Source organism: Sus scrofa, chromosome 10, assembly GCF_054392235.1.
Source record: "Sus scrofa isolate SSC_HxYL_T2T_F1_AM1 chromosome 10, Sscrofa_HxYL_maternal_Yorkshire_Landrace_v2.0, whole genome shotgun sequence".
Taxonomy (NCBI): Eukaryota; Metazoa; Chordata; class Mammalia; order Artiodactyla; family Suidae; genus Sus; species Sus scrofa.
In genome coordinates this window covers 58503657-58521507 of record NC_139392.1, presented here as the reverse complement: position 1 = coordinate 58521507, position 17851 = coordinate 58503657, and the positions used below count along the sequence as shown (strand labels likewise).

Genomic DNA, 17851 nt, shown 5'->3' with positions numbered 1-17851 from the left:
GCCCCAGAAGGAGATAATGTGAGCTAACCTTTGAAAACCACTGCAATTGTGAATAGGAAACTAAAGGGAAACTAGTTCTTACTGAAGACCAGTTAATAAGCGCTATGCTACACATTTTCACATATTCCTTCTTTAATACATCATGCACATACACGTACAAAATGCTGACAGGTGAGCATCATTATCTTCACTTCACAGATTAGGAAACAAAGACTCAAGAAAAGAAGGAGGATACACAGTTCAACCCATAACACCCCATAAGACTTAGTTCAGACTTCTGACCTCCAGAACTATCACTTAAACCACTAGGCTAGTGGGAATTTGCTACAGCAACAGTGGGAAACTAATAAAACTTCCAAGTGCAAAGTCTTGACCATTTGGTCATTTAACAAATGTCTCATTTATGCCAAGTCCTGGGATCCTCAACTAGTGAGCTTTGAGAGAGAGATAGATGTCTTCTAAATAAATTGTCACCAGGTCCTGAGAGAGCTGATGACGTACAAGCACAGCGCGGTGCAGGAACACAAAGGGTGGACCACAGTCATGCTGGGGCGCACCGAGGGCAGGTTTCACAGACATGGAGCCTCAGGAAGTCTTTGACAGCAGAACGACCTCTCGGTGGGCTAGGAATTCACCTTCATTTAGTAAGCAAGGGAGATTCCAGGTGTAGGGAACAGCTTGCAAAGAGGCACAAAAGAACTTGGCCATGACTGGAAGCAAAGTCATGCCACAGGGAGGCATGTGTCTATAGATTATCATTCATCGAGGAAGCAAGATAAGAGATAAAAACAGAAACGTACATAAGGCCTGGCTCTGGGGGACTATCAGCCACCTGCTAAGGAGCTCAGACTGTATGCCGTAGGTAGGACACCAGTGCGGGGGTGCAAGCAAGAAAGTATTAATTGGAGTTTTATTTACAAAGATACTTTACCCTGATTACAGGGTGGAGGAGGAACTGGTATTGGAGAAACTCTGAGGCAGAAAGTTAGGGGCCTCCTTCACTAAATGGGGTAGGAAATTCTCAGGCCTGAAGCAGAGAGAGAGAAAGGGAGAGAGAAAGAGGGCGGGAGAGAGGGAGGGAGGGAGAGAGAGAATATGAATGAGAATATAAATGGTTTCAAGAAAGACTGCAGAAAGGCCACCCAATCAACAGGGTACCAGAACCCACTAGAGACAGATGGTGATGAAAGAGGAAGGAGTCAAGATTGATTCTAGGTTACTAATTTTTAATTATAATGTTGGTAGTTTCCTGAGAAAGGGAGTCTAGAAGGAGGAACACTTTTCAAGAAAAATTAACACATTAGGATTTGGATATGTTGGTGGGTGGGAATATGGTTATGGAATTAAAAAAAAAAGATAGGATTAAAAATATGAAAGTGGGTAAAAAATGTTTAAAAACTAAAAAAAATATGGAAGTGGGAAGTCACTAGCTAGACATAGTTCTAGAAACCAGGCATTAGGCAGCAGGAGAAAGAGTAAAGAATAGAGTACAGAATAGAATTCTGAAATGACCAACATTCAAAAGGCAAGCTGGAGTAAAGCAAGGTCCCAATTTTGCCACTTAGTAGCTGTGTCACTGAGCATTCACATTCTCAAGTTTCTTATCTGTACAAAACGTATAGTAATCACAGCATCCTCACAAGACAACTCACATCTCTCCCTTCTGGGAGGTCCAACAGGCCTCCATCAGGTATATATCATGTGGCTGCCTGGTTATATATTTTGTTTTCTTTTTTTACTCTAATGTTAAATTGCACAGCCTATCTCAAATACCCTGATATCTCTACAGAGCTTTTGTGCAGAGTACTCATAATAATGCAGACACTGAGCCTTGAAAAGCAAATATTAAGGGAGAAAAATAGGTATCCACATTGTTCACCTGGCTTTCAGTTCCTTTAATCTACCAAAAAATGCAGGCGTATCCCACTTTAAGGAAATCAGGAAGATATAATCTCAAACAGGTTTGAGCCTGGGAAAATTAGCTCACCGAAAACTACAACATGCTTAAGAATTGCATTCTATTATTATTTTTTACAAAATTAATTTTCTTTTTACAGCCACACTTGTGGCATATGGAAGTTCCCAGGCTAGGGGCTGAATCGCAGCTGCAGCTGCCAGCCTACATTGCAGCCACAGCCACGCCAGATCTGAGCTGCATCTGTCATCTATGCCTCAATATGTGGCAATGCCAGATCTTTATCCCACTAAGTGGGGCCAGGATCTAACTTGCATCCTCATGGAAACTATGTTGGGTTCTTTTTAAATATTTATTTATTTATTTTGGTTATTTCCCCAATACATTTTTTTTCTACCATACAACATGGTGACCCAGTTACACATATATGTATGCATTCTTTTTTCTCACATTATCATGCTCCATCATAAGTGATTAGACATAGTTCCCAGGGCTATACAGCAGGATCTCATTGCTAATCCATTCCCTCTGAGCCATAACTGGAACTCCCAAGAAATGCATTTTAAATGACTCATTCTTAGGGACAGATTTACACCCAGCGGGCTCAGCAGCAGTACTTACTGAACTGATATATCAGACTGAGCTCTTTGTGTTTTTCTCAAATATCAGGCCATTGGCAATTTAAAGCCTGCTGACCTTGATCTATTGCAAAATGTTTAAAGCCTATGGCTCTAGTGATTACAAATTTACTTAGCAATGGACAATGGTTGGAATGAATGTCCTTTCAGCCCTACAGGGAAATTGCATTTCTAAGGGAAGCTTTTCCTGGGATTGAGAGGTTTTCCAAGAAAAGGCAGAGGGGTTCAGGTTGTTAACTAAACATTTATTGGTTCCCTTTAAAAACAAATTCTTTCTCAGACAGTGCAAATCCATATACTTTTCTAGCTCAAGTTCTATGACATGACATGGTATGAAAGGGAATTATGGGAACTCTCTTATGAGATCTAAATCAAGAACTAACATGTTTTGTATTATATATAACATTCTAGAGGCTGTAAAACTTTTAAAGTAGTAATTTTACCTGTGGAAACTACACAATTTTCACTGAAGACTTGGGTACTTGGACAAGCAAATCTGATGGCACAGTATAAAGCAAATTAAAGTCTTTATAGGAGTTCCCGTTGTGGCTTAGTGGTTAACGAATCCGACTAGGAACCATGAGGTTGCGGGTTTGATCCCTGGCCTTGCTCAGTGGGTTAAGGATCCGGCATTGCCATGAGCTGTGGTGTAGGTTGCAGACTCAGCTTGGATCCTGCATTGCTGTGGCTCTGGCGTAGGCTGGTGGCTACAGCTCCAATTCGACCCCTAGCCTGGGAACCTCCATATGCTGTGGGAGCGGCCCAAGAAATGGCAAAAAAAAAAAAAAAAGACAAAAAAAAAGTCTTTACATGTTTGCTTTCTTTCTAATTTTCCTATTTAACACATTGCTAACCTAATTAACCTAGAGGCCTCAAACCAGGCCATTAATGTAATAATAATAATAAAGAATCATTTATCAAGGAGGATTTTTTAATTAGTGACCTTGTTATCAAAATGTTTCTGTACACAGGTGTTTTAAGTAAAGAAGCCACACTGTAAACAGGGGGCTGCTGGGCTGATGCAACATGCCAGCAGGAGGAGAAGGGGGAAAGGCATGGGCGGCTTCTGGCTTTCCTATCTTTATGACATAATAAAGAGAATCGATTCTGCACTCTGGGTGTGACCACAGCAGTTTGGAGTCATTTAACTTTAACATGACCCCACAAGACAATTCAGCATTATGTTATTCAGTGGAGACTGGGCTGTTAAATATAGAATCACAGACTGTCCAAACTAGAAAGGGCCTTAGGGATCATTTTCTTCAGCCCCCTTCCCTCAGGTTACAGATTTGGGATGCCTAAAGGAAGACAGGGACTTAGGGCTCCACAGCTCTTTGAGGCAGAACAAGATTGGACTTTGAGCCTCCTGACACTACAATCCTCCAACATGATGGGCAGAAGCCACCAGCCAGGCAGAGGGCCCGACCTGCAGCATACTTTCCTGCTCAGACAGGGCAGCAAATAGCACCCTCCTGTCTGAGGCTAAGGTAGCCCTGAGCCTCTTACTGTACTAAAGTTAAGATTCTTATGAAACAAGAATGTCACAAATGATCAGGAAAAGAATTACATGCCTAAAATTATATTTTTGCTATGTCAGCAATTAAAGATTATTGGCCTGGATTTTGTTAATGCACATTTTAATTTCTTCTCTTTTTTAGGGTATTTAATCCCTTTAGACCAGCAAAGAATCATCTTTTTTTTTTTTTTTTTTCTTTTTGCCATTTCTTGGGCCGCTCCTGCGGCATATGGAGGTTCCTAGGCTAGAGGTCGAATCGGAGCTGTGGCCGCCGGCCTACGCCAGAGCCACAATAACTCGGGATCTGTGCTGAGTCTGCGACCTACACCACAGCTCACGGCAACGCCAGATCGTTAACCCACTGAGCAAGGGCAGGGATGGAACCCGCAACCTCATGGTTCCTAGTCGGATTCATCAACCACTGCGCCACGACAGGAACTCCCATCTTTTCACTTACAGCAGAAACTAGGCAGAAGATATAATCAAACATTGTTATTTCCTAAGAATACTGCAAGGATTAAAATACAGTCAAATCCAGGTTCCTCAGTGGTGCAATTTTCATTCTAATCCACATCCCAAAATGTTATTTATTATCAACCACTGCCTTAGCTTAATAATTACCTGGCTAATAATGTAAACAAAGTGCTTCCAACTGGCATGATATACAATTTACTTTGTTTTTTCCTTTACTTCGGAAAAGGTCATAATAGTTATATTCATTATAGTCTTGTGTTTAAAATCTGGTTCCTGGAAGTGGTTCACACACGTCAGCTATTAGCTTTGTGGTGACATTTTGCAGAAATGTCAATGACATCTCAGATGCACCTGCTTTGTTTGGCAGTAAAGGTATTTTGCCAATGTTCACAGTGAAGAAGCAGCATTACCAGCTTTTATAAAAACTATGTTTAATTATTTATCTAACCACTAATGAAAGACAAGACAGTGTTTCCTGACACGTGCAAAGTTAAGTAAAAATTCAATCCTACATCTAGTTTTCCAAATATAAGGCAAGAGTTTACCGAGCAAGATGGAGAACAGCTTCCACTATATTGGAACCATCTTTGGCACTTGTTTCACAAAATAATGCCCCATAGGTCTGTAAAAAAAAAGAAAAAAATATGTATATATACATATACCATTAAATGAAGGCTTTTATTAGGTTTCCTGGAATGTTAGCTTTTAAAACCAATAAAATAAAATATTCCCCTGTTAAAACTAGTAGTTAAGAAATTGGATTCAAAGTTTCAAGACTTAAAAATACAGGTTTGAGCCTACTTATTCCAGGAGTAGTTCATAGTCAGAGGATTTTTATTTTGCATCCAAAAAACCCACCCCACAATACAAAATTTCATGGTTTAAGGCTCTTATATCCAAGAGTCACACATGCTACCAAATGTTCTCTATCAAATAACTCAACAGAGACAAATGAACCGCTCAGGAATTCAATGTCCATCAAGAGTATGTCTCCTTTTGGCCAGCAGTTAATACATATCCCTCTTTACCCCATCATCTTTTTCTATCAAGGGTCAGCAAGCAAGTCTCTGTTGCTAAAACTGATGGACATTTTCTAGTCCTCTACTGTTCAACCTCCCAGTGGTTATACATACAATCACTTATCATATCCCTCTCCTGCTTTAAACCTTTTGATACTTTCCATCCCTTTCAAGTCATGTTGAATTGCTTATCTGGCAACAAGGCCTTGCTTGTATGTCATCCTAGCCAACCTCCCAATTTTACCTGACACCACTCTCCCTCCCTCGCAATGTCCACGTTACCCTGGCTATTTATTTCCCCAATGCTCCAAATGCCCTCCTATCTCAGGACTCCTGCACCTGCTACTCCCACTACTTAGGTTATCCCATAGCCCCTTCACCAGGCTGACTTCTACCTACCTTCTGGATTTTTAGGCCATCCTCCCTTAAAATTAAAGATTGTTTCCTAACTCTGAAAAGTTGATATTAGGTCTTCCTATTATAAAACATTTTGGCATTTGTATTTCTCTGGCATAGCACTTGGCCACAACTGTAACTGATGAAGTTTTTTTTGTATGTGTGTCTTTGTGTAACAAGCTGGAGACAATTTTTCTCAGGAAAGGAGAACTGTGTGTGCTGTGGGGCTGGGTGAGGTTTACATAGTCCTGTGTGGGATGAGGGGAGGGTGTGATGGGTGTTCTGGGGCCAGGAGAGAGGGAAGAATCAAATAATGGGGAAACATTAACATGAAAATCTTTACTCATGAACCCCCAAATCTAAAGAAAAGCTAAAAAAATCCCGCAAATCAATGTATTTCTAGTAGAACTGGGTAGTGCTGCTACTGAGTTTCACAGCCAGGATGTTACAGGGTGAAATAGAGATGGCCTTTGAAGATGCAGGAGGGTGGAGGTCATGAACTATGAACTATATAATAAATAAGCAAACCTTGGGAAATCTGAGACATTGTGGGCAAGGAATAAACATAGCATGCAGCCAGGAAATGATAGGATCTCTAGGGAGACATGTGGATTACCTTGGTTTAATGTCTGTCTCCCCCAGAGAGGAAACTACTTGAGGGCAGGACAGTCTGGTTGTTCTCTACCCTTTGCTCTGCCCACAATGAAGTGCTTTTCACATGCTGGATACAATTAAGTATGTGTTGAATGAATCTCTTCTGTTTTGCTTAGGTTTAGGTATTTATCATATTTGGCTCACAGCTCTAAAATTTAAGAAACAATTCCAACTTGAAATAGTAAAATTGAAACTTCTTTTTAAAGTTCACATGTATATGTTATAGAGCTGTCCCTTCATGATGACAACAGACAACAGTGATAGCAACGTCAAGTACGAAATTCTCATCTGACCCAGGAGTATCTGATTACTTGTTCAAGTAAGACATCATAAGAGGGCCACGTAGCATTCTGACATGATGATGATAATGTGAGAATAAACACTGCTTACAATAATAACCTGGACAGAAATGTGGTCCATCCTCTATATAAATGCATAACCCCCAAATTATTTCACACGATTCCAACTGAGGATAGATCTTAGAGAAAAGAACAAGTCTTCTAATTCTCTTCACCTATTCTACCTGGTGGCAGAGTGGCACCACCTGCTGCCTTGGCACAGTGACCCCCTGGAACCAAACCCATCTTTTCAAAACAGGACACCCATTCTTTTTCCTTAACCCAGATTTCAGAACTAGAGACAGATTCTAGGAACTGGGGAAGAGTGAAGAGGAAGAAGGGATAAATTTGCCTCCTCTTTGTCATTGATACTCCATGGGGGAAAATGATCACGTGATTATTTTACCTCTACAAGGCGATTTGATTCTTGGTGTAATTATTTACATTCATGGAGCAGAGTGAGGCCACTAGGAGTTCTGCCTGTATAAGGACAGAAGACCCATTAAAGAGAGTGGAGATTTGTCAGAAAAACCTCTTCAGCAAAGGTAGACAGAAGTGAAAGACCTCTTCCAATTTAGACCCATGTTCAGTCTTACCATGGCCAGTTTTTCTCCACAGTACCCTGGGACACATTTTTGTCCCTCTGCTTCAGCAGCATCACGAAGATCAGCCTTGTTTCCTACCAACATGATAGGAATGCTCTCATGGGCTGCATCCTGCCATGAAGAAAAGAAAAAAAATTGTGCATAGGTGAAACCTTTGGACAAGTTATGAGATGATGATGACAACAGCTACCATTTCTGAATGCCACATGATGTATAGACAATATCTTTAAATCTCAAACTATCTCTTTAAGGAGCCAACCTTTTCCCCATTGCCAGGCGAGAACACTGAAATTCAGAGAGGTTAAATAAGACGTTGTAAGGGCCAGGTCTAGGTCCAAACTGATTCCATCATCTTTGCCACTATACCAATACAAATTCAAGAGACATGACCACAGAATTACATTTGGCTCTGGTGCCCACCTATTTTTCTACAATTTTCATAGCAAACAGTAGTGGCTGCAAGTCAACCTTAATATCCTAGGTATAAAACACACAAGTATTCCCTTGGCTCTAAAGGGATAAAAATAGAGTCTGAAAGTTCCACGCTTGCTACTACCTGGTTCATAACAAAAGCAAAACATCAAGGCCCTAAAGGTCAACATTTTTCCCATGAGCAGGCAGTGCGCTATTATTCGGAGTAACAGATGATGAGATAATGCTCCCAGGGAGTTCCTGTAGTGGTTCAGTGGGTTAAGAACCAGACTAGTATCCATGAGGATGCAGGTTCGATTCCTGGCCCGAAATGGGTTAAGGATCCAGTGTTGCTGCAAGCTGTGTCATAGATCGCAGATGTGGCTCGGATTTGGTGTGGCTGTGGCATAGGTTGGAACTTCCAAATGCTGCAGGTGCAGCCCTAAAAAAACCCCAAACAACAAAAAACAAACAAACAAAAACCCTCACCAGATAATGCTCCCAAATCAGCGTATGTACTCAGTCCCAGCATATTCACAGAGGAGTTGGCTGCTTGGATGTAAGATGTGAGAGGCAGTGTTAAGTTGCTTTTTTGTTTTGTTTTGTTTTTAAATTTTTTTGAAAGTGTAGTTGATTTACAATGTTCTGTCAATTTCTGCTGTGAAGTTTGAGACTCTGCCCCTCCCATCACCGGGCCACTGACTGGTTGTATGAAATCAGGCAAGTCTTTTCCTGTTTATGCCTCAGTTTCCCTGTCTGTGAAATGAAGGGGTCAGTAGGGCACATCCCACCTCTGCAGGTTGGATGAGAAAAGAAGACCACCTGACTAGAACAAGAGAAGCAGCAGCCCTGACTGAGATGTGTGGAAATGTCTCTGCGGTGTCTGAAGACATCCAGGTGCTCATCCACTTTGGTGCGTCACCTGATACAACATCAAGAAATGAGCCTCAAAAACAATGAAATTCAACTTCCTTTCTCTTAGACCATTTTCCTCCACTGAACACATCAGAGTGACACTGGGAAACTGTGACACTAGACGCCCCACCTGTTACTGTGTTAAGTAATTGTGTTTGGTGGGGAATTGCTGAGGATCCAAGGGGATATTGTATAGAAGCCATTAAGAAAATATTCACTTAAGCCAGAAATCCGAGCGTCTAAATGATGCCCCAGAGTCATAAAGGTAAATACCAGCACTTCCTTCAAGTCTTGACTCAAATAACACCTTCTGGTGAGACTACCCTGAGCATGCTACCTGCAGCCCACTGCCTCACCGTAGGGCCCTTTACTCTTCCCTCTTTTTCTTTTTATATTTACTTCCCATCATGTCATTTCTTTATTTATGTTTGTTGCATGTTATGTCTCTCTGATTAGAGTACAAGCACCATAAAGGTAGGGCTTTTTGTTTTATTAATGGATATACTGCAAACACTAGCAGTCCATGCACAAAGCAGGTACACCCCAAATATTTCTGAATATGTACAAGTTTGGAAGAGATCCCACATCTCAAGTGTCTCCACTCAACTTTTACCCACCTATTCATTCAATAGATCATTAATGCCAGGTAAATGGCCATAATTTTATTATAAGACTTTGTAACCCAGTGGTTTTCAATCTAAGTGTATTAATTCCTAAGTCAGAAGGTCCATTCACCCTGACATTCTACTGCTTCTCAATCCCCTGGCCTATCCCAGTGATCTCACCATTAGCATCTACTCATATTTACGGCAGCCCTATCAACTGCCCAATACAATTTCCTCAACTTAGAAAAGATGAGCCATTGTGAAGGATCACTGTGATAAATCAAAGTCAGAGGTAAAGTGACAGCTAATTTAAATTTTTTCCCCATAATGAATTCAAGAATTCATCTTGAATACAGTTTTCTTCCTTTTTAGACTCTATGAAAGGTAATATATGAATAGCTAAAAAGGTTTCCATGTGTAGGTGCTTATTTATTAGCAAATTACGGCAGTGGCCCCTGACATGGGCCAAGGCTGGTCACTAAGGGCTATTTCAACCAATGGCTGACCCTGCCTTTGCTACCTCCTTTTCTCTCTGTTTCTCCCTTTTTCTTTCTTTCCTTCCTTCCTTCCTTCCTTCCTCCCTCCCTCCCTCTATTTCTCTCTTTCTTTCTGCCACACCTGTAGCATGTGAAAGTTCCCTGGCCAAGGACTGAACCTGAGCCAGGGCCAGGGTTCAGTCAATTGAAGCAGTGACTCGAGCTGCTGCAGTGACAATGATGGATCCTTAACCCACTGTACCACAAGAGAACTCCATGGGCCTCCTTTTCTTGAGTATAATCCAAAGTTTTAAAATGAAGACCAAGTCCAACAGTTTCAACAAAAAAGTTATTAGTATAGATCTTAAATAAATGTGGGTATGAGTTAGCTGGGATTCTCCATTCTGCTCTGAACTCACTGGACCTCTGTTCTCTCGAGTGGGTGCCTCTCCTTCATGCACTGGCTACCTTGGAGATTCTTTCTTGACATCAGAAGTTTTTTTCCCTTAATCTCCTGCACACTCTGGTGCTTTTAGGATGGAGCAACAGTGTAGAGTCAGGAGGTCCAATTCTGCCTTCTGTCCCTAACCTCTAAATAATTAAAAGCCAGTGTCATAGACTTTGTGTCTCAGGTTTCCCATAAAAAGTGAGAATAACATTACATTTCTTCTTTTCTGATATGTTACAGAGATGAGATGTACATAACATGTGGAAAATTTTGTGGAATTAAAATATGGGAGTTCCTGTCTCGGCTAATGGTTAATGAACCTAACTAGCATCCATGAGGACGTGGGTTTGTTCCCTGGCCTCGCTCACTGGGTTAAGGATCTGGTGCTGCCGTGAGCTGTGGGGTAGGTCACAGATTTGGCTCAGATCTGGCATTGCTGTGGCTGTGGTGTAGGCCGGTAGCTGTAGCTCTGATTCGACCCCTTGCCTGGGAACCTCCATGTGCCTTGGGTGAGGCAGTAAAAAGACAAAACGAAAACAAAAACAAAAAACCCCCAAAAACTTATGTAAATGTCAATACACTTTCATTGTATTTATGATAATTTAAAGCCAATATTTCAACAAAATTTTCATTTATTTATCCCTGTCTGAGTCTTATTGCCAATTTCAACCAATCATTCCTTTTTTAACAAATGATTTTTATTTTCTCCATCACAGCTGGTTTACAGTATTCTATCAGTTTTCTACTGTACAGAAAAGTGACCCAGTCATACATAATACATACATACATTCTTTTTCTCACATTATCCTCCACCATAAGTGACTAGATAAAGTTCCCAGTGTCAACCAGTCATTTCTTATATCACTTTTTTAGTCAGAAAGGAAACATTCAGGAAGATATACGAAAAGGGATGTAAGTGGGAAGGGGGGGAGGGAGTGGGATGAACTGGGAGTTTGGGGTTTGTAGATGCAAACTTACATTTAGAATGGATAAGCAATGAGGTCCTACTGTGCCACACAGGGAACTATATCCAATCTCTTGGAAGAGACCACGATGGAAGATAATATAATATAAGGAATATATATACTCCTGGGTCACTGTGGTATACAGTAGAAATTGGCACAACAAAGTAAATCAACTATAATTTAAAAGAATGTAAAAAAGAAAAAGAAAAGTCATTCATTCTGGTGTTTTACAGGCTCAAACTGATGAATCCATAGCTAACTTGAGATCAGACAGCCATCACTTCTCTGTTTAGCCATCACTGCACTTAATGCCTATTAAAAATTACAGATAACAGACCTGCTTGAAAAATTGCATTAGCCACTAGATTTTTTTTTTTTCTAAGATAGTATGCTGAACCATGGCTTGAACTGTAGCTTTGTGGTGATTAATAACTGTTGTAGCAAACCAACCATGGTCAAAATCATATCCTACTTAATAAAATTATTTACCATGAAACAAAGGATCTGAAAGCTCCTCAATGAAAGATACCATCTCATCTGACCAGAAGAAAGTACAAATAGTTACCACAGATGTTTAAAATACCAACTGGTATTTTTGTGGTACCTTGGGATGTGTAAGACCCAAATCACTACCAGAAGAACACAATTCTTGTAAAATTTGGACCTAGCATGAGCTCACACCCACATGGTGGTTCACCTATACTTCTGGCATGTGTGGAAGCCCTGTTACATCCCCCGTCGCACTGCACACCAGCCCCATCACCCTTCGTTTGAAGAGCTGCTGCTCCTTCTTGGGTTGCCTGAATTTTCACTTGCTGCTAGTGGGGTTCTGATTTCATCTATAAGAAAGCCCAGGAGGTTTCCCCCCAGAAGCTCACGTGAGTAGTGTGCTTGGCTCAGTGGGAACTTGCCCAGCTACTGAGGAATTGACCAATACTGCCAAGTGCCACTGGGAACCCTGCATCTCACAGCCATTTCTTCCTCATGGCCTGGATCCCTCTGACAAAGAAGAGAAACAGCATTTCCCAAGACAGCCTGTAACTACTTTCCCACATAATTTTTTTGTTCCTCTGTTTGTATTTCTTACCTCAATCATATCTACCCATTCTCGTACATTAAGAAAGCTTTTCTCACATGTAACATCGTACAGCAGCAAAACACCATCTGCTCTTCTGAAGTAAGACTTGGCAATACTTCTGAATCTGGAAAAGAGAAAAGCATGTAAATAACAGTTCTAATCTGTCAGTTCAGTTCTGCCTCATTCATCTCTTTTGTGCTCACTTTTTTCTCATCGTCTAAAACAAGGCCCCACTGAGAGGAAGCTAATGGCAACCTATGACTGTCGCCATCCCCAAGGCCTAGAGTGAGCTGGTGAAAGGGAATAGGCTAAGAAGCTAGGCTAGTGATTTAAGAAAGCCCATCATTTTCTCCACCAGACAATCCCAAGAGAGTCTACAAACCCCAAAGCATAGCCAGAAGAAAGTCGAGAGCATAGTTGCTAAAAATTTCAGCCTCAGCAACAAGGTACCAGAACCAAGGTGTGGGACACAGAGAAGGATGGAAGGAGAAGCATATCAGGGAAAAATTATTTTTTAGGTGGTGGGCAGGGAGTACTGTGGGTGGGGGAAGAAGTGACCACGTGGAACACTGCAGGGCACATACACCAAGCGTGTGGGGTTCACCAGGAAGTGCACACCTCCGCCTAACTCTAAACCAGTGCAGTATTTTACGGGATCTCAAATACGGCCATGCCAACCACACATACTTTTTAGATGCTGATACTCTCAGGCTGCCAGAGAATATATGAGCTCCATGTGGGCAGCTATCTGTGTCCACCTGTTCACCACGGAATCTGAGCTCCCTGAATGTTGCTTGGTTACAGAGGTTGGCAGGGACCCCCATACTTGCTTGCTGAACCATCGGCTAGAGTGTGTTCTCAGAGTTAGATAAGATTAAAAGCTATGCTTGGTGCTTCTGGCCATCGGCAATGAATGCAAGACAAGATACTGTTGCCAGCTGCAAAGTCTGCTGTTTAGTTTGTGTCTCCACCCTGAACCCGGGGAGCTGACCGGGCCCTCCTCCCCATCTTCTGCTGTGCCCTGGCTCAGCAGCTCCTCACACTGTCACCACTTTCAGGAGTGCTACCTCATGGAAATTCATTAGGAAAGGGCACTTTTTCTTTTTTTTTCCCAGTATGTCACCAGTTCAAAGGAAGCTTAAAGATCCTCTTCTTACATGAATGATGGGTCAGTGAAGGAGGAAAGGATGTGGAAAAAAGTAAGCATTCTTGAAATTCTAACATACTATAGCAGAACTATATAATCATGAGTTTTTTAAAAAAACAAAACGCTGAACATCCTACAAGTTTTGTCTCTGCAAACCTCAGCAGAACCCAAAGCATTATGGAAAGCACGTGCCTCTCCTGCCCAGCCGTATCCCAGAGCTGCAGTACTGTTTGCTCGCCATCTACGATGAGAGTTTTCATTTGAAAATCAACTCCTAAAAAGGAATATAAGAGAACATGGAGAACACAATGTAAACCATTCCACTGGTTTTTACTTTCAAACCCTCTTTAGATGAGACAAGAGCCAATGGGCTGGAGTTCAGCCTGGTAGAGAGGAATGAATCTGGCCTGCAAGGAGAATGACCTTCACATACTAATTATAAGTCAGACCACCCATGTGTGGAGATGCAGGTCTTCAGGTAGGGTGACTTGGGGAAGGATTTAATCTGTGGACAAAAGGAAAATCTTCTATTTGTGCATGCAATTAGATGGACCCAGTTATACCTGCGTGTGTGAGCACATGCGTATAAATATGCCTAAGTATCTATGCAGGTGTGTGTATATGTATATATGCCAGGCTCTCTAGCGACTGAACCAAATATTATAATCTCTTTATAAATCAAATGGAAGAGAACATTCAGCTTTGTTATCTTGGAGGGTATAACAGAGAACCATAAATTTACAAAGACACCCATTGTGAAGAGGGTAATCAATCCAAGGTTTCTGGTTATAAGCATAAGAACTCTTTAGAAGAAGAAGAAAAATAATAATTTGCATATCTTCAACTCCTTTTATTGACTATTAAGCCAATTTGGGAAATAAAGATACTATATTTTCCTGGTTCTGAGAGGTATTATTCATGTAGTCTGTGGGAAGGAAGGGAGGGAACATATAGTCATAGGATTTTGGCCATAATGACAAACTGGCCATCAGAAATGTCACTTTATCATCATCAAATGACACCTGATCAGAAAGGCTTTCCTTGGGCACCCTGTATAAAGGTGTGCTTCTCCTAAAGCTTATTTCTTTAAATTTATTTTTCATCCATTTCTTTCTTTGGGGACATAAATTCTTTGTGAGCTGGGATTTAGTTGACTTTATTGTGTATCTGTGGTGCCTACAACTTTATGTGGCTCACAGCAGGACTCAGGAAATGCTGAAAAAAATGAATCTGTCATCTCTGGCTCTAAATTTGGTTTCGTCGATCTTACTGGGTAAATAGATACCTCTCCTTTACGAGTTTTTTCCAAATTTAGGTTTTAGTCAAAACATAGTAATAGACAATCACACACGTGCACACACACACAACCCTACCTATACACATATGTATCATGCAGAGAAAGAGAGAGATCTGTTTGTGTCTAAATCCCTGAAAAAAAAAAAAAAACAGAATCGAGCTAAAGAAGATCATGTTTCCATTAGCTACTGAAAAAGGAACTGTACCCAGGGTGGCACTTGTATTTCCTCGAAATTCATTCTTGCAGAGTCTCATGAGGAAACTCGACTTCCCCACTGCGGCATCCCCGGCCAGCACGATCTTGAAAGCCTTCTGTGAGGCCAAAGGTTTCTGGTTATCATCCACCACATCTGTCTAGGGGAAGGAAGCCACAGTGGGTGACAAAGACAGTGGCAGCTTTCTTCTACTAAGTTACACAGCACGAACAGTAACAGTGTTCATGAAGAGAAGTGTCTCCAAAGCCACCTACCTGTGGTGAAAGCGCTGAGATGGGCTTTCTCGAGGAGCTCACCACACCACCTTCACTAGCAGCCCCCTGGGGCTTCCAGTCCAGGACGGAAGCTGCGCCTTCAGAGCCATACGTCTCTTCATCCCTTATATCAGGAACCTGTTTTGTTTTTTTTTTTCCAAAGTCAGCCATTAAAAAACAAAGTCTTGAAACATGATAGAAAATAACATGAGAAAAAGAATGTATGTGTATGTATAACTGGGTCACTTGGGTGTACAGAAGAAATGGACGGGACATTGTAAATCAACTGTAATAAAATTTAAAAAACCAAACCAAAGCAAAATGACGTCTTTCATTACACTTACACATGACAAAGTAATAAAAAGAAAAATTACGCTGCTGAAACTACAGTCAATGCTGTTACAGAACAGAGCGGCTGCCAAATGAAATCTGTGAGAGTTTTCCCTAACTTGGTAGAGAAAAACCTTCTTCTGTTTCACATACATAAATTTTAAAACAATGCCCATGACAGATGAAGGTCAAATGGGGTGAGATACATATGGAAGATCCGGCAGTGACTTTGGGGCTTACATCTGTGTCTGAAGCGTCACCCCCAAAGCTCTCCTGTGTGCCGTGCGACCTCTGGAATCCCCTCTGGTGCTTGTACTCCACCTCCGAGTCATACTCGTTGGAATCCCTCAGGGTAGACAGGCCGCTGTCAAAGCAGCTTTCGGGCAGGCTGTCAATGTCACAGTTCATCCTCTGCATGGGATCACAGAGGGCCAGCGAGTCACAGTCCTCATCCATGTAGGAAGAGCGAGATGACCTGGCGACAAAGGAGAAGAGCACTGTACCTGAGGGCTGGTGATGCTCAGGATGACCCAGCAATGGAATCAGACAGCCAGAGAATAGGCTGATATTCTCAGTCTTGCCACAGTGTATTCCATGATTAAGCATCAGGGGAAATAAAAGGCTCAGAGCATTATCAGTTCATTCTGTGCAACAATCAGTCAAGATAACGACATTTAAATCAAACATTTAATAAATGACCTTTATTTGCTGATAACAAAAAGAATTCGATTGCCCAGGATGTAAATGCAATCCCAAGTTATGGTAAGGAAAAAATGTACTCAGAACACCTGAACCTTTTTATTCTAATGTGGTCAGACCATAGTCTGAACAGCGTGTCCATTTCTGGATAATATCTCTACTGAAGAGGGATGCCAAATATCTGCACTGTGGTGTATGGAATGACTGGCCAATGGGGACCTGCTGGAGAGCAGAGACCCCTACCCAGTATTCTGTGATGGTCTATGTGGGAAAAGTCTGAAAAAAGAATGGATGTATGTACATACATAACAGAATCACTTTGTTGTATAGCAGAAATTACCACAACATTGTAAATCAACTATACTTCAGTAAAACTTAAAAAAAAAGAAAAAAGTGATATACCCCCACCCCAGCCCCCCAGCCCCCCATAAAAAAAGGGATGCCGAGAACCTGGATGAGAAAGGCAACAGATGACGTGAGACTTAAAACCCTCAGGTTTGAGAAATGGTTCCGTGCATTCAGCTTCAACTGTAATGGTTTTTGTCTTCAAATACTTGAAGAGCTGACACAGAATGCATTTTCTCAGGCTGCATAAGACAAAATATGGGCCAACTGATAAACTCTTCTGGGGGTCAGATCTCTAATCAACATGGTGAGAAATGACAGGCAATTAAATATGTGTGGCCCTGGAATGGTTGGGCATAGAAGATGAGTTTTCTGCCGCTAAGTGATGGCATGTCTGGAAAGACTCCTTCGGGAGAAGTTTCAAACAATGGCTAGAACTCCTGAATCCTACGGATCGCTCCACTTGGGAAACTAACATTTTATAAGTGAGGGAGAAATGAATATCAAATGAGAATCAAAGAAATTGCCTATTTTTTACTTACTTTTGCTTTTCCATTGACTCCTATCAGTATCTAAGTTTATAGTTGAAACAAAACCAAGGGCAACAACTTATTTAGTTCCCACTACACACCGGGGACCACCCTAGCCATTCGGCATTCATGGGGTCAACAGGAAGAGGAAGGATACATAGGTCTCTAGATGTGAGAAACAATAAGAGATGGATGTTTATAGAAAAGAGAGGGCAATCTTAATATAAGTACAAGCCATGTAAATCTGAGAAGTAAAAGATATTTTGGTGCCATTAGCAAATGTTTAAAATTAACTAAAAGGGTAATTAAAGCACTAAACTCTAAATATGTTGCTCAATTATAAAGTCTTTATCCTTGGACATGAATTTCATACTACATCTCAATCTACCTAGCTAGCTGTGTATTTATTTGTATGTATTTTCTTCGTCTCATTTATGAAACTCTCCTTCTGAAGTTGATTTTAGGTCAATATGTAAGGAACCTAAGGAAACCATTCTCATTATAATATAGTACAAATCCAGCTCCATGTCATTATTAGTCAGAACTTTACTTTTTTTTAAGCTATTTTAAATTTCTTTTTTT

The 17851-nt window shown here is 41.1% G+C and overlaps 2 protein-coding genes across 11 annotated transcripts in view; one reads left to right on the top strand and one right to left on the bottom strand.

The window, feature by feature from the left end:
* RASEF (RAS and EF-hand domain containing) overlaps positions 1-17851 on the bottom strand; it is an 85753-nt gene that overhangs the window by 5220 nt on the left and 62682 nt on the right. Inside the window, exons 10-16 of the mRNA XM_021064670.2 lie at positions 15936-16170; positions 15366-15503; positions 15103-15250; positions 13793-13874; positions 12463-12577; positions 7547-7666; positions 5089-5165 (exon numbers count right to left, since the gene is read on the bottom strand). Of these exons, the coding sequence (XP_020920329.2) occupies positions 5089-5165; positions 7547-7666; positions 12463-12577; positions 13793-13874; positions 15103-15250; positions 15366-15503; positions 15936-16170 (915 nt within the window). The remainder of the gene's footprint in view (positions 1-5088; positions 5166-7546; positions 7667-12462; positions 12578-13792; positions 13875-15102; positions 15251-15365; positions 15504-15935; positions 16171-17851) is intronic.
* The window catches only part of LOC146399449 (uncharacterized), a 149214-nt gene that overhangs the window by 92187 nt on the left and 39176 nt on the right, over positions 1-17851 (top strand). The window contains exon 5 of one of the 10 annotated variants that reach the window (XM_084979919.1): positions 15144-15853. The exons of the other annotated variants lie outside the window; for them this stretch is intronic. The gene's annotated coding sequence lies outside the window, so the exon portion shown is untranslated. Of the gene's footprint in view, positions 1-15143; positions 15854-17851 lie in introns of those variants that run through there. 10 annotated transcript variants of the gene reach the window in all.